The sequence below is a fragment of the Indicator indicator genome, chromosome 35 (assembly GCF_027791375.1).
Source record: "Indicator indicator isolate 239-I01 chromosome 35, UM_Iind_1.1, whole genome shotgun sequence".
Lineage (NCBI taxonomy): Eukaryota > Metazoa > Chordata > Aves > Piciformes > Indicatoridae > Indicator > Indicator indicator.
This window is the reverse complement of record NC_072044.1, coordinates 3,795,021-3,810,842: the sequence shown is the minus strand read 5'-3', so window position 1 is coordinate 3,810,842 and position 15,822 is coordinate 3,795,021. Positions and strand designations below refer to the sequence as shown.

General features: G+C 56.8%; 1 protein-coding gene across 1 annotated transcript; it reads right to left on the bottom strand.

Annotated features, from left to right (window-relative positions):
* Positions 1-903: 903 nt before the first annotated feature.
* On the bottom strand, positions 904-12,751 carry NUAK2 (NUAK family kinase 2). Its single transcript, XM_054395785.1, has 7 exons — positions 12,545-12,751; positions 6,792-6,912; positions 4,970-5,121; positions 4,004-4,069; positions 2,627-2,746; positions 2,140-2,272; positions 904-2,036 (listed from the first exon to the last, which is right to left on the bottom strand). Exons 1-7 carry the CDS (start codon positions 12,749-12,751, stop codon positions 904-906), a joined length of 1,932 nt encoding a protein of 643 aa, XP_054251760.1.
* Positions 12,752-15,822: the final 3,071 nt, after the last annotated feature.

Here is a 15,822-nt window from a genome sequence, read left to right as displayed (position 1 = left end):
ACACCCCCCCTGGAGAAGGGAAAGGGCACATGGCAATAGTGCAACAGAGCTTAGAGAGAGGGGCACAGACCCCACCCCACCCCCTGAAGAGCATCTGGGAGACCCTCCTGGAGCCAGACACAGCTTGTGCTGCTCCACTTTTACATCAAGCTGGACAAAGGCAATAAATAAAGAAGCAGTGCCTCACCCAAGGCACTGTTTTGTTTTTTTTTTCTTCTTCTTTTTTCCCCCCTCCTTTCAACATTAAAAAAAAAAAAAACCAACAACAACAAAACCCACTAAAAAAAAAAAAAAAAAAAAAGAGAGAGAGATTGGCATCAGAGCATCTTCTCAGACTGGGATGGGGGTCAGCCAGATCCAGTTGAGTTTCTCAGCACAACAAAAGAGAGCCAGGACCTGGCCAATTTGGCCATCCCAAGAGCCCAGCCCACAGCCAGGGCAGCCCTGTGCCAGCAGCCTGCTACATCTCCAGCTGGTTTGAGGTATATCACCTGCCCCATCCCATACCTTGTGCAGCCACAACAGTGCAAAGACAACAAAAATCATCTTCCCTCCCCCCATCCCCAGCCCCACAACCCCTGGATTCTCCCGAGATGAGCTGAGTCTGTTTGCAAGGGAAGGACGACAGCGAGGAGTCTCTGGGACCCTCCAAGCCCCTCCCCGGGGGTGGCGCCCGGATCGCTCAGGGCTTTGGTCCATTGAACGTCCTGGCCATGGAGCATCCCCCACCGACGCCCCACAGCCCCCCAGTTCCCTCCCCATCTGCCCTCCGGGGCCCACCAGACTGCAAAATAAATACTTTGGGATGCGACTTAGCAGCAGCAGCAACCCCGGAGGGCGGGGAGGGCTCAGCCCCCTCCCCAAAAACGCAGCACTCCGCGGGAGCCCTGCTGGGAGATGCTCTCAGCTCAGCTTCATGCCGATGGCCACGGCACGCTGGTAGCCCTCGGCGACGGTGTCACAGCCTGCCAGGGACAAGCTGCTCTGTCGCAGGGGGCTGCGGCAGTGGGTCACAGTCCAGCGGCGCAGCCTTCGCCCCTCCTCCAGCTTCTCCTCCTCTTCCAGCCGGAGGAGGCTGTCGGCAGAGACGCAGCCCCGCATGGTCCCAGCAGCGTGGGGGACACGGGCGGGCAGGTCGAGCTGGTCGAAAGACTCCGTGGAGAGGATGCTGTCCTCACTCACGGCGCTGGACGGGCGGGAACGGGGGGCCTGGGGCAGGGGCACCTCGCTGAAGCCCCCAAAGCCCTGCCCGGGGGCACTGTCTGGCTCGGTGATGCCGGAGGAGTATTTGCCGTTGTGCTTGAGGATGCCTTTCCGGAGGGTGGGGAGACTCTGGGGGTCCTGCTCTGGCAAGGGGGGGTCAGCAAACACGCTGCCATCGAGGTCCAAGCTCCCTGCATCCAGGACATCCCCAGACTCGCAGCACTCCAGGGATGAGTAGTACCCAGACTCCCTGGTCGAGGGCTTCTTCAGGATTCCCTTCTTGGGCATGCTGGTGGGCACAGCCCCCACGTCCGTGCTGCAGGGCAGCGTCCCAGAGGGCAGGATCTGGGTGAGCCCTGCAGCAGCCACCTCTCCATCCTCAGCCTTCACCTCTCCCACGGGCACTGCCAGAGGGGGACCAGGGTTGGGCACCTTCTGCTCACAGGAGTTTCTCTTCTTCAGGATGCCCTTGGGCCTCTTGAGGATGGATTTGGAGGGGTTCTCCGGGGCCAGAGCCACCTCCTGCAGCGTGTGGGTGACATCATTCTCCTTCTTGGACTTCTTGAGGGAGCGCTGCCTCTCCAGGGCCACGCTGGGGATGTGCTGCTTCAAGAAGCATCGAACCTTGGAGCTGTTCTCCAGGAGGGGGCGGGAGGAGCGGCGAAGCCACTCTGCCACCGTGGCCAGGGGGGAGTCGTTCTCCCGCAGCAGCTCCTGCTCCCCAAGGGGTACTTTGTAGCCCCAGTTCACCCACCAGTGGGTGGCAATGTCCTCGATGGTGGCACGGCGCTCTGGGTTCACCATCAGCATCCAGCGGATCAGCCCACAGGCATCTGAGGAAGAGGAAGGTCAGGCCCCGGAGGGAACATGTGGAAGGGGAGGATGCACAGCAAGGGGCGTGAGGCGGGGGGGGGGTGGGAGGGGAGGTCTACCTACCTGACAGCTTTGTGGGCTCCCTGTAATCCCCACTCGTGATCTGCTTGACCAGAGTCTTATAGTCCTGGCCGTCGAACGGCATCGTGCCATGGACCAGGATGTAGAGGAGGACACCCAAGGACCAGCTGTCCACCTGCCAGAGGAACAGAGGAGCCTGGAGGGGGGCAGCAGGACCAGGCAGCCCTGGCCCCCACCCCAGCTGAGCAGGACCCCTCCACCACCACCTGAACCTCAGCAGCAGCTCCTGGATGGCAGCAGCCATGGGGGAGGAGAGAGCATGGGGCAGGACCAGTTCCAGCCACCTGCATCCCACCACATCCACCTCAGTGCAGCTGCCACACCACCAACCATGCAGTGCTTGGACTTGGGGGACCTGTTGCCCCAAATCCTACAGGCAGGGCTCTGCTCTGCTGGGAAGTCTCACTTGTGAGTCCAAGGGAAGAGGCAGCAAGACATTCCCCCACACGGGGGGTGAGGCACAACCTACCTCTGGCCCCTTGTAGGGTCTCCCGTTGATGATTTCAGGGGATGCATAGAGAGGGCTGCCACAGTAAGTCTGCAGGAGTTTGTCCTGCTGGTAAACGTTGGATAGGCCAAAGTCTGCAATCTGGAGAAGATGTTTGCAGTTGTTACCAAGCAGCAAAGTTGCCTTTGCAGGTGGAGCAGCATTGCCACCTGAAGCTCTCCACCTGTGAGCTTGGCCAAAACCAAGCTGCCCTTGGCACCCTGCTCCTGGGTGCCTTCAGTTTCCACCTCCCAGGCTGCTCCTGCCCCTTTCCCCAATCCCAGAAAGCTCATCCTAACCATTACAGGAGCTGCCCTGCAGCTCTGCCCTTCCAGCCTCATCACCAACATGCCAGGAGCAGAGGCAACCTCAAAGGTGTGGTTAGAGGGAGAGCTGCTGGGCTCTCCTCCAGCTCATTCACAGCCACACGAGGCTGCTTCAGTTGCCACCTGCTCCACCTAGCACACAGGCATTCATTATCCTCATTACACACTGAACAGGAGGTCCAGTCCCTGCTCACCACCTCCCAGTTTGCCAAATTACCCCTTGGAGAGATAAAGCCCTGCAGCCTGCTCAGCACCAACCACACCAAATCTCAGCTGTGGCTGCTTCCTTCCTCCCTAGCAGAGGCAAAAAGCATCACCTGGGGCTAGTGGAGCCAGGAGCTGCCCTACACCTCCCTCCACCAACTTGGCACCTAGAGGGACCAAGGACTTTCACTGGGAGAGCCTTCTCTTACTCAGCTGGTTGTGTTTTGACCTCAGCATTCAGACTTTGCCCTCTTAGCAGCAGCCAGATGCATACATCATGGCTTTAACAGGCAGCAGTGAGGCTGCTCTGCCTCCACAGCCTCCCACAGCATCAGGGAATGGTGAGGAAGGAATGGAAGGGACCTCTGGAGAGCATCCAGCCCAACCCCCTGTGCTAACACAGGTTGGCCTGGATCAGGTTGCACAGGGACGCAATGTCCAAGTGGGTTTGGAAGCTCTCCAGAGAAGGAGACTCCATTACCTCTCTGGGCAGCCTGCTCCAGGGCTCCAGCACCCTCAAAGTGAAGGAATTTCTCCTTAAGGTCAAGTGAAACCTCCTGAGTTCCAGTTTGTGCCCTTTGCCTCTTGTCCTATCAAGGACCAAGCCAGACACAGAGCAGGGAACCTGTACCAGTGCCCTCCTGGCTCTCCATCTCCTGGGTAAGCAGCAGAGGGGACAGTGTCAGTGGTCCCAGAGCTGGCAGATGCTCCTAGAGTGTTGAGGACCACACATCCTGGGGGTGTCCAGGGTGTTGTGGCCACCCCCAGCCCATCTACACCGAGCAGCATCCCTTAGCCCCCCATGCTGGGCGGTCAGGCAGCCTCTCACCTTGATGTTGCCGTTTGCATCCAGAAGGATGTTCTCCAGCTTCAGGTCCCTGTGGACAATCCCATTCTGCAGAAGGGAAGGGAGAGGCTGGTTCAGCCCCAGGGTGCTGGAGGAAGGCAGGGCAGGCAGCCCAGGGAGGTGCTGGCCGGTGGGTGGCACACGGCTGCGCCACGCTGGCGGCACAGCAGCAGTAAACAACCCTGGGTGCATCCACGGGGACGAGCTGTAAGCCACGTCCTGGCATGGGTGCTGCCAGCTCCCCGTGCTGCTTGGCAGCAGGAACTGGGTGACACCCAACACCAGGTGCCATGCTGGGCTCCCACACCCTCCCTCGGTGCCAGCTGGTGTCAGCTCCTGGTCAGGGCATGATGAGCAGGGCTCTATTTCTGCCTGAATAAGGGAGATCCCAATTTGCTTTGGGCTCAGGAGGTGCCCTGCTCTGGGTTCAGGAGGTGCCCTGCTATTCCTTCCCTTCCAAGGATATCTGGGTATCCAGGACTCAGGCATGGCCTTAGAGCTTGAGGGTCCTTCCAGGCCAGGCACAACTCATTCCACAGCCCCAGACAGGATGAGTGACCCAGGGCTTGGCTTTCAGCCCTGACAGACAGCCCCAGGGTGTCTCCCTCTGGGTGGGTAGGACAAGAGCTGATAGCTCCCAGACAGGGTTAGTCACCCCACAGCACAGCAGCAGCAAGCCAAGGCAAGAGCTCCCTAAAAGCTGCTTGGGCGCTGCGTGAGGGCTGCTACACCCTGCAGATAAGAGCCCAGGATTAACCTTTCTGCCAGGAAAGGCCAAGAGCCTCCTCTCCCCTCCCAGTCCAAGCTGAGCTTCCCTATCAGCTGCTGCATCCCTACCCAGCCCTGGTTGCTTCTCCTCTCTCCACAGCCAGCCCTGCCAAGCTCACAGGAGTCCATCCTCCCACTTTTCCCCCCAGGAAGGTGATGGGAAGCGTGGTGCTGCCCTACCTTATGGCAGTAGTAGACAGCAGAGACGACCTGGCGGAAGAAGTGCCGCGCCTCCTGCTCCGGCAGCCGCTGCCGCTCGCTGATGTAGTCGTACAGGTCCCCTCTGCTGGCATACTCCATCACTATGACAATCTTGCTGCTGTTCTCGAACACTGCACAGAGGTGGGGAGCCACAGGCTGTTAGGAGGGGGGCTCTGAGCTCAGGGACTTGGAGATGGGGAGCCACAGGGGGCCAGGAGGGGTGCTCTGAGCTAAAGGACTTGGAGATAGGGAGCCACAGGGGGCCAGGAGGGGTGCTCTGAGCTAAAGGACTTCAGAAGCTACAGGGTGCTAGGAGGGATCCTCTGAGCTAAAGGACTTGGAGATAAGAAGCCACAGGGTGCTAGGAGAGGTGCTCTGAGCTCAGGGACTTAGGAAGTCACAGAGTGCTAGGAGGGATCCTCTGAGCTCAGAGACTTCATTAGCTCAGCCTTTTAATGAGGAGGTGGAGCCCTGCCCGACTCCAGCACAGTGCCCACCCCATTGCCTGTGCCCTCAAGCTGCCCTGCAGAGCACGAAGTGTTAGGGTTTCACTGAGGCTTCTGCAGGTGCCTGCAGGTCAGTGGGGGACAGCCAGAGCTGCCACCCTCGTCCAACAATGCCACCAGGGTTGCTGGCCAAGCAATCTCTGCAGCCACAGAGCACAGGAGAACAGGCTGTGCTCTGCCAGAAGGTGACTAAAACCCAGGGTTCTTTGCTAGACAAAGCCCTGCCGAGTGGGAAGGCGATGGAGCTACCGACTGGCACTGCTGGGTGGCCTTTCTGCCTGCCCCCATTGCTCCCAACAAGGCTCCAGCTCCAGCCAAAAGGAGACTGGAGCCTTTTCTTCCTGTTTGCAGAAAGCTCCCTCGATATTTTTTGAATTGCAGCAGTCAGCGTGACTCAGTCCTTGCAAACACTCCGTCTGAGCTGCCAATCCACTTGCTTTTGTTTAGAGGACAAAAGGACTCTGGATACCTCACACACGGAGAAGGCAGGCACTGGTCACAGCCTGGCACCGTGCCATGAATCCAAGCAGAGCCAGCCCCAGGGAAGAGCACAGGGCACCCAGCTCTGCAGTGTTTAAGCAAAAACTCACCCAGCTGGAGACCTGCTTTAAGTCTGCTTGTAGCTAGAAGCTGAGACATTCCCCTTTGGTTGGTGTTGCCCTGACAGCCTGGGAGCAAAACCAAACCCTGGCCATGAAGCCAAGCCCAGCAGCACCCAGAAGCTCTCCCAGCACCCTGAGGTTTGGTTTCCCTGTGCCCTAGGGGAGGCAAGAAGGACTCTAGCTCTGGGACTAACTCCTGCCTGAGGCTGAGAGCAGAGCCACAAAGATTTCTCACTGCTCCAGCACCTGCCACAGCTGGGGCCAGCATCCAGCACAACCAGAGCCACACACAGCACTGGGCTTTGTGGTGGACCCCACATCTCCCCAGGGAGAGCTGGTGACTTGGGGCCCACCACAAAGCCATTGGAGGCAGTGCTGAGGCTTCCAAGCCTCTAAACCCCATATCAGCATTGGGAGGCAGCTTCCCTCCAGGGGCTGGAGGGGATGGGAAGCAGCTATTTCTGGAGCAGGTATTTCCCCTGCACACAGGCAGGGAAACCACAGCCCAGCAGCATCTGCTTGCCGTGCAGCACTGAGTCACCAGCTCGGCACAACCGGCAGCAAACAGCTTCTGCTCTGAGCAAACAGAGGGAGGAGGAGGAGGAGCAGCAGCACCGACCCCAGTGCTGCACAGCCTGCAGCCGGCAGGTCCCAGCCCTGCTGGTGGAAAGGGAAGGGGAGAGGAGGGCTCACCTTCATGGACAGCAATGATGTGGGGGTGGTTGAGGGAGGACATGATCTCAATCTCTCTCCTGATATGGACAAGGTCCTGCTCATCCTTGATTTTGTCCTTCCGGATTGACTTGATAGCCACCTGCAGGAGGAGCACAGGCAGGGAGTCACCCAGCTGCTGGGCACAGGACACTGTGGCTGCCCAAAGCCTTTGGCAGAGCTAAAGGCCCACTCCCATCTTTGGGAAGGGGCTCATGACTCAGAGGTAATGGCTCAGCTTCTCCACACAGCCCACACTGCATCCCAGAGCCCACAACCCACAGCTCCACTGAAGCAATTCTCAGGCTGCCCAAGGCAGTGGTAGAGTTACCATCTCTGGAGACATTTAAAAGCCATTTGGATGAGGAGCTGAGGGCCATGGTCTAAGAGTTGTGTACAGGGAGATGTTAGGTTATGGCTGGACTTGGTCTTAAGGTCTTCTCCAACCAGCTGATTTGATAACTCCAAGAAGAGTGAGCTCCATCCAATACATTTTTATGCTTTCCAAGTCCTCCTGCTGTGCACAAGGGAGAAGCTCTTCTTTGCCTCCCCCTCCAAGGCAAACCTGCTGCCAGAGGAGCTCCCCAAAGCCTCCTCCCACAGGCAGCCCAACCCTGCTCCTCATTTGGGTGCTATGGCCACAGGAATTGTGTCCACTGCAGCCACTGCTGGGCCACAGCCAGCCAAAGGAATGTGACCTGCACACATGACTTAAGAGACAACAACAACATCTTCCTGGGGTCATGAAAACAAGAAAAACAAAAGCAACCCAAACCCAGGTTTTGTTCACCTTGCAAATATTTATTTCAAGGAGCTGATTGTGCAGAGGTAGGAGAAAGTTTGATATTAGAGAGCACATCCCTCCTAGGCACAGGACTGAGCTCCAGCCAGGCAGGAGACCCAGCACTGATGATGCAAACTGCTTCCCAAGGCTTTCCCTTGGGTTGAAGTGATCCCTACAAGGGAACTGAAAGGGCAGGAGAACGAAGAGTAAGTGCTGGAGAATAGAGGCCTTCTAATCCTCTTTCAAAGGGGCTGGGGAGAGACAATGTGCTCCTAGGGTTGAATTTACAACTGAATCCAGCAGAACCTCTCTTTTTCTATCAGAGAAGAATGCGGAACAGCATTAATCCTGGAAAGGGACCCCTGCACTGGTCTCCCAGCAACGGGGAGAGGGGCCATGGACACCCACTGGCCCCAGTTGCCAGCACAGGGACCATGCTCATAGCTATGCTGTGCAGAGACCCTCCTCCTCCTCCCCCTCCTTTGGCTGTCTGGGTTCAATGCTCAGCCTGAGACCCTCCTCCTCTAGCTGTCTGGGGTGGATGCTCAGCCTGAGGCCCTCCTCCTCCTTTGCCTGTCTGGGGTGGATGCTCAGCCTCACCTCCCTCTGATTTAGGGGAGTCAGGAGCCTCACTCCTTCAGCCCTTGGTGGGCTGTTTCTTGCCCACCAAGCAGCAAAAGGCTCAGAGCAAGTTTTCAACCCCCGCTAAGCAAAACTCACCACACCCACAGCAAGTCACCAGACATTAAAGCTGCAAGATCTCAGCTGCCACGTCAGGGTCCTCATGGGAGGAGGACATGCCTAATTTCAGGGCTCAGAGGGGTATGTGAGAGATGGCTGATGGAGTCTCTGTGGTCTCAGAGCTCATTGCTGCACAGGGCATGGGTTGCCTCCTGTTCTCTGGTGAAGCACCATGCCTGCACTAGCCCCAGGAGCTGAAGGAACCAAGCAGAATGAACTCTGGCCAAGAGAAGTTCAATAACCTAGGCCCAAGTTTCTGTACATAGCAATACTGAGAGTGCTTAACAGCTTCTTGAAAGTCAGGTGTATTCTTTTCCCTGACCTTTGTGCTGGGTTAGCAGGTTAAAGTTTAACCATTTTTGCTCCAGCCCCTGCTTACCTGACCCCTGCTAGAACACAGGCAAAGCCTTTATGCAGCAAGTCAGCCTCCTTCTGCTTCCCAAAATTCCTCCTGGCTGACTCCATCTCCCCTCTGCAGCTCAACATCCAGCCCAACAGCCTCAGTACTTCGGGGTGCTGATCAAGGTGCTCACATAAACACTGCTGAGCCAAGGCTCAGGGCAAGATCCACTATTCATGAAGACTCAGAGTGGCTCCAAGCTGCCAGGGAAGCCTTAGGAGATGCCACTGGCTGTGTTCACAGCGCTGGAGAACGCCCTTGCCTCGGAAGCCAGCAGTTAGTGACCTCCAAGGCAGATGGAGGCAGGGCTGCAACGGTGCTGCTAGAGCCCTGGGGCTGCCCTTGCCAGCTGCCTGTGTAACGGTTGGGCACAGCACAGAGAGGCTACACCACTGCCAGGGACCTCATCTCCTACAGCAGAGGACCACTCAAACCTTTTCCAGGGAGGTTAATCCCCTTGGCCATCCCATCCTTCCCCAGGGATGCAAGAAGCAGCTTGGTTCCAAAACATCTCCTGCCTAAGAAGGTGACAGCAGAGGATCTCCCCTTGAGACAGGAAAGGTCTGAAGGCTCCATCCCTGGAGGCATTCAAGGTCAGGTTTCACAGGGCTCTAAGCAACTTGCTCTAGTTGGGGATGTCCCTGCTGACTGCAGGGGGCTGGACTGGATGAGCTCTAGAGATCCCTCCCAACCCACTGCATTCCATAGGGACCTGCAGCTTCAGGGACAGACACAACCTCCGTGCTGCCTGCACCACCACTGCTACAAGAAGAATCTCCTGCAGGAAACAGCCCCAAGAAGTCCTGCTGCAGGAGCTTTGGGAACTCAAGACTACTTTCCAAGTCAAAAAAGGCTTTTAATTAGAAGGGGCTTTTTGGGGGGGGGGGCAGAACAGGTATTTTCAGCACCTGCTGAAAGATGCATTAAGCTACAACCCCAGGCAGCACTTCAGAAGTTGTTCCAGATTGCAAGTGCAGCATTTCATGCTCCATGAAATATGGATTACAAACCACTACGGAAGAGAGCAGGGTCCAGCCCTTACTGGAGATCAAAAGAGGCTTTGCTGCTTTGGAATATTCCAGGTGCTGCCTTCCCCTTGACATCACACAAGCCCACAAACACGTTTCCGACACTGCAAGTGAGTCCCACAGGAGATCCTTCCTTCTATTTGGCTTGGCTGGAGGCCAGGGCTTGAGAACCAGGCTGGGAGAAACACCAGACTGGGGAAAATAAAACATAAAAAGGCCAGACACTGCTCTGCAAACAGGTGCAGGAGCCCTTGCACCTCCATGGGGCACGTTACTGAACCTTCAACCCAAAAGCCACGGGGAAAAAGGAAAGGGAAAAAAACCAAAAGCAGAACCACCACCACCAACAACAACTTTCTCCCCACCTGCTTCAAGGACACAACAATTTTTCCAATCACTGGGAAGGGGCCTCAGCAGTACCCACCAGGAGGCATCAGCATCATTCCACCTGAAGCATTTCTACCCAGAAAACAAAACGTTTCAGACAAAGAACGTTCAGGGAAGGCCCCTGTGAGGAAATGCCACAGTCCCCCCCAAAATCCTTTTTCAGCTGTGGGAACCTGGTCTTGCCAGCTGCCTATCAGCTGCTTAGACACACCTTCCTCTGAGCCCAAGAGGTTGGCTGGTTAAAATTCAGAGGTTAAAGAAAAAGAAAAGCAAGCAAGCTAGGTGGTAAAACGAGATGGTTCAATCCCCAGTGCCTCCGACAGGAGCAGCTTCTGATTCGCCAGAGGCGAAAGCCATGCACGAAGCAGCTCCAGCTCTACAGCCTCAGCCGGTAAGGTGGGATGGGCAGAGCCCAGGAGGGGTGACTGGTGGAGGCAGCCCTACCTGCTCTCACACCTTGGCGTTTAGGAAGTGAAAGCCACTTAGAGAAGGAGCAAATAACAACCCAGCTCAGGATAAGCCTAAAGATTAAACAGGTCCGGAAACGCTGAGTGCTGCAAGAAAGAATTTGTGGGAAGAGGAGAGATTTGTGGTTAAGCCTCCTGTTCTGCACCAGCAGCTCGCTGAGGTAGTTGTTAGTTGAGCCTTTGACTATCTCTGGTGTTTATTAAGGAGTCATTGGCCCCACGTGTTGCATTTGCATTATAACAGAACCAGGGCTACCACACAAAGGAGTCCCACTTAGGGGGTGTCCACAGACCGGGGAGTCTGGGGGCAGCTCAGAGGTGCCCTTGCCCAGGCTGTGTTAGGTGCAGCCAGGGAAAGCCAAATCTTCTCACCCATCCCAAGGGGAGGGACCCTTCTAGGTCTGTGGGTGGAAGCTGCATTTCAAGGCCCTGATTATGCAGCAAAGCAGCAGCTCCCTCAGCATCAGATGGGCTGATGGAAAGGGCAGATCTGCCTGAAGCAGGAGCTGTCCTGTTACACAAGAAACCCTCGCAGCTTTCCAGTTGTTTTCCTCTGTGGCACGTTAGGGACCCGAGCTCACACCCAGATGTTAGTGACCCAACCTCACACCTTGCTCATCTGCTCAGCCCTCAGAGCCTTGCTGAGCCAGTCCCACCACTTGCAATCGGTCCTTTATTGCTCACCCATGTTCCCAAGGTGGGTTGGTGTGCTAGCACCATTCTTGGGTCCCACACCACACTGCTGGGTGCTCAGGACTGAGCAGGGACAGGGAAATTGCCTTCAAGTTCACCCATTGAAGCCTTGCAGGTTCTTAAAGGACAGAGCTGCCAGGACAGCAGCACCCCGAGAGTGAGGGTCCCCCACCTTATCCAGCACCCTGCCTTCCCCGGGGGGTGAGGGTCCCCCACCTCACCCAGCACCCTGCCTTCCCCGGGGGGTGAGGGTCCCCCACCTCACCCAGCACCCTGCCTTCCCCGGGGGGTGAGGGTCCCCCACCTCACCCAGCCTCCTGGATGGCTGTGCTCTGGTCTGAGCCCTGCATCACCCAGAGTCACTCTTGTTGGAGGGGCTGAGCTGTCGATGGGGTGAGTCACGATTTGATCAGACACTTGGGGGGGAGGCTCAGCCTCTGCTTGCTGAGAGCAGAGAGGCAAAACCCACCAAGAACTAGGGCAAGAGGAAGGGAAAAGCCCTTCAGACACAAGTGTAATATTTGCTCTTCCCTGCCGGATACCTGTGGGGTCCCTTCCCCAGGAAGCCTGACGAGGTCAAGTGGGCGAAGGGAGCTGCAACCACCCCCACCCCCCGCGGAAAGGGGAATGTGAGGCCACTCCGGGCTTCCCCCGACTGCGGCAAGGGCCCGGCCATGGCAACGCCGCAGCCTCCCCACACGGTGCACCGGGAGCGGGGCCTGGAGGGGGCTGCGGTTACCGGCTGAGGAGAGCCCGTACCGGAGGCGATGCACCAGGATGAAGTCGGGGGGGATGCCTCAGGGTGGGGGGGGATGCACCAGGACAAAGAAAGGGAGGGATGCACCGGAGACTGGGGAATGAACCAGGGGGAACGCACCGGCACTAAAAGGGGGATACACCGGACCGGGGGAAATGCGCTGGAGCTGGGGGGACGCACCGGGCCGAGCGGGGAAGCCCCGAGACCAAGAGGAGAGGGAATGAGCCGGGAAGAAGAACTGGGGGAGGCAGGTGGGATGCAACGGGAACAAGGGAAGGGATGGGGAGGAATGCATCGGGGAGGGATGCACCCGGAGGAAGAAAGGGAGAAGGGGATGCAGCGGGAGCAGGGAGGGTAGCGAGGGGATGCACCAGGACGAGGGGAGCACCCGGCCCATGCTGCTCAGAGCAGGGCGATGCTCAGCGGCTCGGTACCGACTCCCGGTGCGCATATGACGATGCCATAAGAAGCCCCTTACCAGTTTACCGGAGCGATCCCGAGCTTTCTTCACCTTGCCGTAGGTTCCCTTCCCCAGCGTCTCCAGGAACTCGTAGCGGTGCTTCAGGTTGTGTTTGTGGTGGTGCCGTTTCACCGCCTGCTTCTTCATCAGCGGCCGCGGGGATTTGATCAGCCCCTCGGCCAGCGAGGTACCCAGCGCTGTGCCGGTGCTCACCGCCTGCTCCATGCCGCTCCCCAGCCCCGCTTCTCCCGACTCCCAGCCCGGCACAACCCGGCACGGCCCGGCCCGGCAGCTAAATGCGGCGGCCCCGCCGGCCGCGCCCCCCCGCGCCCATTGGCAGCGCGGCAGAGGCTGCCCCGCCCGCAACCGGGGCGAAAAGGCAGAGAGGGGAGGATGAGGGGAACCCCCCGCCAAGGCAGGGAACAAGGGGTTCCATGGATGGGGATAGGGGGAGACACAAGCTGGGGGCAAAGAGGAGGCAAAGGACAAGGGAGAGAGGCAGGGGACAAAGAGGAGCGCAGGGGTGTCCTGCAGATTGGGGGTGGGCAGCGAGGACTTTCCAGGTGATGCAGGCAGAGGCTGGAAGCCCAAAGGGTGGGAAGAGGTGCAGGACCGGAGCACTGGGGTGGTCATGGAATCGTGGAAGCCCGGACTGGTTTGGGTTGGAAAGGACCTTTGAAGCTCATCCAGTCCAACCCCCTGCAGTCAGCAGGGACATCCCTGACCAGAGCAGGTTGCTCAGAGCCCCAAACAACCTGACCTGCAGTGGTGTAAGGGATGGGGCAGCTCTGGGCCAGGGTCTCACTACCCTCACCATAAACCATTTCATCCCTATCTCTAGACTGAATCTTCTTCTTTTAGTTTCAAACCATCACCCCTTGTCCTGTCACAACAGGACCTCCTAGAAGTCTGTCCCCAGCTCTGTGATTGGTCCCTCTAAGTATTAAAAGGCCACCAAAAGATCTCCCTGGAGCCTTCTCCTCTCCAGGCTGAACAACTCCAACTCTCTCAGCCTGGCCTCAGAGCAGAGGGGTTCCAGCCCTCCCATCCTTGCTGTGGCCTCCCTTCAACACGTCCATGTCTGTCCTGTGCTGAGGACTCCAGAGCTGGACACTGCTCCAGGCAGGGATGCACAGCATCCAGGTCTCCCTTCTGTACCCCCCAGAAGAGATGTGGGGACAGAAGGAGACAGACATACAGCCAGCCAAGACACACACAGACAGACAGATGTGGTTTGCTGCAAGGAGGCAGAATCCACTCAGGGTTCTCAGAAAAAAAAAAGAAGAAAAAAGACATATTGAGAGCAAACTCAGAGATGGGAGAGGCCTGGGCAAGCACAACCTATCCATGCTGGCCACAGGACCATGCTTTGCCCTCCTGGGCACACAGCTTGGGTGGGAGCAGCTGAGCTCCACGATCAGAGCCAGGGGGGGAACAGTCTGCAGGCAGCTCAGGCTCCCAGGCAGAGGCTCCTTCAGGGCAGTTGTGGTTAGTGCTGCAGCACCTCCCCGTGTGGTCTTTTTTGCCCCTGTGGTAAATCTTTGTTTGGAGATATTAAAGGAATGCAGTTATTACCCAAAGCAGCCAAAACAAAGGCTCTTGCCCAGCTCTGGCATGTGTGAGGACACACCGGATCGATCCAAGGAGGAGATAGCTCCAGCATTACTCATCCCAGCTCCCAGACCTGGATTTTCCCACCACTTCCAGCAGCTCGAGGCAGAGCCAGGGCTCAGGAGTGTCTGAAGGAGATGATTTAATCCAGCCCTCTCTGAGGGCTTTGTGCCCCTCACCACAGAGGTGGCACAGGAGGGAGCTGTGCCCTGGCTCAGTGTCTGGTGGCCATGCCATAGCTCTGTGTCAGGATGAGACCCAGGTTGGGTGCCATGGTCCCCTGGGTGCTCTTGCATTGTGAGTATCAGAGGGCTGAGATCAGGAAACAACCTGTTGGGGACATTCACCTCACTCTAACAACAGGCACTGGAGTCCTGGTCATGGAGACTGCCATGCACCAAACTTCTGCTCAAACTTCTGCCTCTGTCTCAGTGCTGGAAGGACTCCATGTGAGATACCAAGGACCCCATACTGGATACCACCTCAATGCAGCTAGGACACAGAGGTATCTTGCATTGCCACTGTCCCTGATTTTCATTGCCAGTGGCCCTGTGGCACCTCCATTCCTCACAAGATGTGAAGGGTGAAGGACTTCTCCCTGGTATCAAGTGATAGAATGAGAGGAAATGGCCTCAAGCTGCACCAGGAGAGGTTTAGGTTGGAGATTAGGAACAATTTCCTCACTGCAAGAGTGGTCAGGGATTGGAACAGGCTGTCAGGGAGGTGGTGGAATCACAATAAACCATGTAGACACGGCACTTGGGGACATGGTTTCATGGGCATGGTGGTGTTGGGTTGATGGTTGGACTCCATGACCTTAGAGATCTTCTCCAACTGAAACAATTCTATGAATCTACAACTGGGAGCTGCAGACTGATCCCACATTCTTCCCACCCCCAAATCTCCCCCACTTGATGGTTGGACTCCATGTCTTCTCCAACTGAAAAAATTCTATGAGTCTATAAGTGGGAGCTGCAGACTGATCCCACATCCTTCCCACCCCCAAATCTCCCCCACTTCCACCTTTCCATAACCCATGGGCAAACCTTTGTCCCTGTTTGAAAATCAATCATCTCCCACCAGTATGTCAGAAGAAGATCCTGGTGTGGAGTTGCAGCCATGAATTATTTACCAGGGAGTAACAGGAGCTGCTCTTCAATCTGCAAGTGGCCAGCAGGGCCCAGAGGGAAGATAAACAAGGTGTAGCTGAGATTAACTAAACTGCTGTAATTTCAAAGTCAAAGTAAACAGAGAGGATCCTGTTCAGGCACAGCCCAGGGATTGCAGAAGAACTGAAGAGGAAGGGAGGTGTGGGGGAGAGAAGGTACAAACCTTCCTTATTGCAACAAGCAAAACAATTTCACTTGGCTTGAGATGAATAAGATGAAAGTGTCTGCGACTCCTGGACACAGGACGAAAGGAAACAGCCTCAAGGGCTGCCAAGGGAGGTTCAGGTTGGGTATTAGGAAAGATTCCTTCCCAGAAAAGGTTCTCAAGCCCTGGAACAGGCTGCCCAGGGAAGTGGTGGAGTCGCCATCCCTGAGGATATAAAAGATGCTTAGATGTGGTGCTGAGGGATATATGGTGGTGGCATAGCTCTAGGCAAGGGGTTGGAATGGATGATCCCTTAGGTCTCTTCCAACCTCAGCAGTTTTCTGGTTCTGTGATTCTCAGCTTCTGTGATA